The following is a 5,422-nucleotide window of genomic DNA, read 5'->3' as shown; positions in this document are numbered from 1 at the left end:
TAAATAGAAAAAGATGTAACAGATTGTAATTTGCTATAAAATATACTCTCCTAAACGGGCACCGCAAGTTGATGTAAGTTCATACCAATCAAAAGATGCCTGATATTAGTAAGATATAGCACAGCATTCAAAAGTGAACTGGAAATGTTTCCCATTAGAGAATTAACAATCAAGGAAGGCACAAAGTACAAATGTATTGTCACAAATTTACAAATCAACCCATATCTTACCTCTGCATGTTTTTTGGCTTATGCAGAAAATGTTTCACATTTTGTGCTGTCTTTCTGATTGTTTTGTGCAGAGGATGTACGAGTCATCCCAAGTTAACTTTCTTTGCCATTCCATAACTCAACAGAGATCCAGCTCTGCAAAATTTTCAATAAAAAAACTTTCCAAAGTGAAAAACTAAAAAAAGGGAGTATGAGAATAGAAATGTATAGACATTGGGCATTTCTCCTTTACTTTTCCCACACTTATCAAAATTCTGCCAGAACCTTATGTAACGGGATGGAGAATGCTCCCGGCGGACAGCAAGGACAGATGCGCTCGCATACTTACCACGCCATACTGGCCTCGCTGTTCTGTCCCAGCCGCCCGCCCCAGACTTTGTCCTGTACTGCCCGCTGCTCCTACACCAGCACCTCGCGCGCGCTACCCCGGTGTGCCGAGGTGCCCCTCTGCGCGTGCTGCCACCACGCCAGGCCCGAGTGCCCCAGCGGCATGGCGGGCATGGTGGGCCCCCGTCGGGGCTGGGGCCGGTGGGGGGCCCCGTGCGCGACGGGGGGTGGGAACAGCGGGGCCCCTAGTTACGCCCCTCCGGGCGGCCCCAGCGGCGGCCCCAGCCCCATGTGGTGGTGGTGGCCCGTGGTGTGGCCCATGCCCAGGTGGCCCATGCCCATGTGGCCCAGGTGGCCCCCGTGGTCCACGTTGGGCGCCATGTGCGGCGGTGGCGGCTGCACGCGCACGCCCGCCGCCGCCGTGGCCGTCGGGGCGGAGGCGGCCGTGTTCCAGCGCGGGCTCATCTCGTCCAGGTCGCGGCCCTTGGTCTCGGGCACGCAGCACACGACGAAGCACAGCCCGCACACGGAGATGGCCGCGTACAGCCAGAAGGCGCCGTGCAGGCCCAGCGCCTGCTGAAAGTCCACGAACGTCTTGACGCCCACGAAGGCGCACGCGTAGCTGAAGCTGGTGGCGAGCGAGGAGCCGGCGCCGCGGTACTGCAGCGGGAACAGCTCCGAGATGAGCAGCCACGAGATGGGGCTGATGCCGAGGGAGAAGGCCACGGTGAAGACGAGCACGCACAGCAACGGGATCCAGTCCTGGCTACCGCCCAGCGCCGCGCCCCTGTCGCCCTGCGCGTCCATGTAGTACGCGAACGAGCCGAAGCCGGCCAGGGCCATGGACATGAACACGCTCGAGGCGATGAGCAGCGGCAGCCTGCCCACCGTGTCGATGAGCAGCCCGGAGAGCAGCGAGGCCAGCAGCTGCACGAAGGCCACGGCGATGGCGCCGCCGTGAGGGCTCATGCCGCCGAACGTCTGCCTGAAGATGGGCACGGCGTAGAACTGGAAGGCCTGGGCGCCGGAGAAGCGCTGCGGGCAGAGGAGGCAGAGATCCGTCATAGTGGGAGAGGAAGCCGTCGGAGGGTTCGGTCAAGGAGGAGCACGGTAAAAACGAGGTCTTGTTTTTCGAGGAAAGATTTCGAGCTTCAAGCAAATGCGGTAATTTCTAAGCAGAATGGACGGATGCTATGAGGACGCCTACCTGGAAGAGCATGAGCCCGCAGGTGGTGAGTGCGGGCCGCAGCATGCGGTGACTGTGCGTCATGAAGGAGGCCGGGCTCCTGGGCGGGGTGGAGTCGTCCATGCCCGACGCGCACAGGATGTTGGAGCGGATGACGGCCAGCTCGGGCCCCACGTCCGTGTCGGGGCCGCGCAGCCACTGCAGCGCCCGCGCCGCCTCGTCGTCCTTGCCGGCCAGCACCAGGTAGGACGGCGTCTCGGGGACGTAGAGCACGCTGACGAACAGCATGATGGGGGCGACGGCCACGACAAGCGCCAGCTGGCGCCAGTCGAGGTAGGCGCCTCCCAGGAAGCTCAGCAGCACGCCGACCTGCCCCACCATCTTGAGCACGGCGCTGAGGCAGCCTCGGATGTCCGGGCCGGCGATCTCACTGACGTACACCTGCGTGACGAGCAGTACGATGGAGCAGCAAAAGCCGCCCACAAAGGCGGTGACGAACATCATCTCGACACTGGTGGCGAAGACGGTCACGAGCCAGGACGCGCTGAAGGGGACGGCGGTGACGAGCAGCACCTTGCGCCGGCCGTAGCGCATCGCCATGCCGCCCAGGAGGCCGCCGAACAGCGCACCCAGCAGCGACAGCGACGCCACCCAGCTGGCCTGCTGCGGCGAGACCTGCGGACAGGAGACCAGCTCTTGGATCTGCACTCGTATGAATTAGAGACAGGGAAACAGATTGTTGTTTCAACTTCTATAAACTTTGAAAAACGTCGGTGAACTTGGATGAACTTCGGCCAGTACATCCTTTACCTTCGTTGAGGTTTATGAAAAGCATCAGTGAACTTCAGTATACCACGAAGCTCGATGAACTTTGCGACCATCGAGTTTACACACGTGAACAGTATACTTCCCCTTCCCTTGGTGGCCGAGGAGTGGCTGATGAGTGACTTACGGTGAAGCCCGCGGAGGTGCCGCCGCCGCCCCCCACGGCCCCGGCGGCCCCCCCGGGGTCGAGCGGCACTCGCTGCTGTTCCTGGAGCGAGGCGATGGCGGGCGAGCTGTAGCCCTTTCCCAAGCCGGCGGCAAACGGCCCCAGCGACACGGCCAGCGCTGCGAGCACCTGCGCGGACATGAGAGAAGACACGTTAGGGACCATCCAGGAGGTGCATGTTTAACCGTCATTCGCCGCGAACGAACCAAGGACCCGCGAAACTCAGCTTGTCCGTCCAAGCTCTCGTAGCGCCTGATAGGCAGGCAACATGTTGCCTGTAGCGCATTCGTGCACTGCGGGATAGCCTACCCCGAATTTTGCAGGCGCCTAGCTCCTAACTCTCGTAATGTGCCGAATCACCGTGTGTCGAATGAACTTGCGATACACGCGAGTCGGTTCCAGGAAAGGCAGTGACTCTTTTCGCACCCCTTTTCCATCGCTCCTGGATCCGCCGCTGCTGGCCACGGCGGTCGCGCCAAGGACGAGTGCTCGGGCCAAACCCCTCCCCTCCTCGCTCGACATGAGTGCGAGGCGCGAGCGCGCCAAATTTGAATGGAATTGATTTTTTTCTTTTCCTCCTCGCCTCTCTCGCCCCATCCCCCTCTCCCCTATACGCGGTCTGTCGCCCTATCTCTTTCTCTTCGACGCCTGCCAGCCGCCCTGGCCCCGCCCGATCACAAGGGCACATCGCACCAGCGCCGTCGCGACGTACGGGAGCGTAGGGTCGCTGCCGCCCCGCTGCCGGGGTCGGGGGGGGGGGGGACTCGGCAAGTAGATGCCTCCACCAGCCTCTCTGCCTGCGCCCATCCCCCGCTGCCGTCACAAATGACACCCCTCCACACACTCATGCCCGCCCCACCTCGCCCCACCCCGCCCGCAGTCCCATCTCGCTGGCTGCTCCGCTGCCCTCCCCGGCAATATGATTGAATAGCGTAAAATTCTCCATCTCCCTCGTGGGCTCCGCCCGGCTCCGCCCGGCTCCGCGCATCTGGAGCGCAGCTCTGGAGCCCTCTGCTCGCCCGGAGCGGCCGGAGCTTTCATTCTCCCCGGGCCAATCATTGTATTGACGTTTCCTCAGGGTCACGACGCCCCACTATATCGCAGCAGGCCGTTGGATAGCGTTAATTTCCCATACTGTACTTTATCCTCGCGGACCGAATGCACTGCGCCGCACATGGAGATACATTCTGAAAAGAAAAGGGTTTCTTTCTTTTCGCGCGGCGATGACAATTATTCATGCTCTCTCTCTCTCTCTCTCTTCCCATATCTCCATCTCCCTCCAACGCCCTCTCCTTTCTCCTTTCTTCTTTTTTAATATAAAAAAGAGACAAATTTATTTGGTGGAGTGGGTCGGGCCGCGCCGGAGGATGTGAGGCTCGGTGTGATAAGGCTCGTTGGGGGCGGCGCGGGGTACGGGGAGCGCCAAACGACGTGCCTAGATGCGTCGGGCTGGTCCGTCAGTCTATCATGGCGAGGTGAGCGAGCAAGGGGTGCTCTCTCGCTCACTCAACTTTCTCTCTTTCTCCGTACCGCAATAACCCTTCTCTCCCGCCCTCTCTCTCGCGCGCGCGCTCTCTCTCTCTCCCTCCCGCTCCACGCTATCTCGATGCATAAAACGTAAATTAGTGTACACAAACACGGCTCCGCGAAATTGTTTTCACACACTTTTTTTGGGGGGTTAAATACTGTGTACTTTATTGCATCGTGTAAGCGCGTGCCGTAAATAGGAGTGGCGCGGCGTGGCGTTGCGCCTTGCGTTTTCAAGTTTTGCTGTGGCAAGGCGGGGCGGGGTGGGGCGAGGCGGGGCGGGGAGGGGCTGGGCAAGTTGTAGAAGGCAAGGCAGTAGGGAAAGTGTTAATGGGGCGGGCCAGGGGTGCACGGCGGCGGCCCGGAGGGGGCTGCTGCTGCAATTTGAGGCCCTCTCGGAGGGAGGAGAGGGGTGGTTAGTTATTGGAGGGAAGGGGATCTTTTGTATAAGACTTGTTAACCCCGCGCGCCCCTCGCCCCTCCCCTCCCCCTTTTCTCTCTACGCTCTCCACCCCACTCTCTTTCCTTCTCCTTCCACAGCTGCGCCGGTCGGCACCAATTTTATAACTTGTTTCCGATTCGCTTCGTGTCCCTTCGCTCCCGCCGCCCCGGCCCGCTCCGTTTTGAAAATGGGTCGGGGCGGCAGTATCCCCCAAGTATTCCAAACTCCCTGCTCTGCATCTTTCTACCAACGCCCCCCTCCCCCCCCCCTTTTTTTTTTTTTTCCCCCCCCCCCCCCCCCCCGGGGGGGGGGGGGGGGGGGGGGGGGGGGGGGGGGGCTCTAAAGTAGCGGCACTACGCGAGGAACGCAAGCAAGAAGTGTATGGCAACTCTGCAAGGAGAGTTAGGCCAGGCCGGGCTGGGCAAGGCTGGGCCGGGCTGCACATACTGGGCTGCTGGGGTCGGCTGGGGCCGGCCCAGTGAGAGCGGCTGTAAGCAAGCAGCGCACGCCTGCCTGCCCCCTCACTCCCCTGATGCATGTGTAGGCTTGTTCTCCCGAGGGATAAATAGGAAGGAGTACTTTTGAGCCCGCGCTGTGCTCTCTACACCATCTGCTGCTCGTCCTGTTGGACAATTTCGCTCTGTCTGTCTGTCTGTCTGTCTGTCTGTCTGTCTGTCTGTCTGTCCCTGTCTTCCTCCCCCCCTCTCTTTCCTCTTCCC

At 60.6% G+C, this 5,422-nt stretch overlaps 2 protein-coding genes across 2 annotated transcripts in view; one reads left to right on the top strand and one right to left on the bottom strand.

The window, feature by feature from the left end:
- LOC113211830 (mediator of RNA polymerase II transcription subunit 20) overlaps nucleotides 1-5,422 on the top strand; it is a 102,947-nt gene that overhangs the window by 17,686 nt on the left and 79,839 nt on the right. The window lies entirely within an intron of this gene.
- Nucleotides 1-5,422, bottom strand: part of LOC113211826 (facilitated trehalose transporter Tret1-2 homolog) — a 10,035-nt gene continuing 4,613 nt past the window's right edge. The window contains exons 2-4 of the mRNA XM_052270852.1: nucleotides 2,696-2,863; nucleotides 1,765-2,418; nucleotides 1-1,592 (exon numbers count right to left, since the gene is read on the bottom strand). Coding sequence (XP_052126812.1) covers nucleotides 807-1,592; nucleotides 1,765-2,418; nucleotides 2,696-2,863 — 1,608 coding nt within the window. The 3' untranslated portion in view covers nucleotides 1-806. The remainder of the gene's footprint in view (nucleotides 1,593-1,764; nucleotides 2,419-2,695; nucleotides 2,864-5,422) is intronic.

This window comes from Frankliniella occidentalis, unplaced genomic scaffold (assembly GCF_000697945.3).
Source record: "Frankliniella occidentalis isolate FOCC.00 unplaced genomic scaffold, Focc_3.1 Scaffold141, whole genome shotgun sequence".
In the NCBI taxonomy this organism is placed as follows: Eukaryota; Metazoa; Arthropoda; class Insecta; order Thysanoptera; family Thripidae; genus Frankliniella; species Frankliniella occidentalis.
The sequence above is the reverse complement of the archived record's forward strand: the minus strand, read 5'-3'. Positions and strand labels throughout refer to the sequence as shown.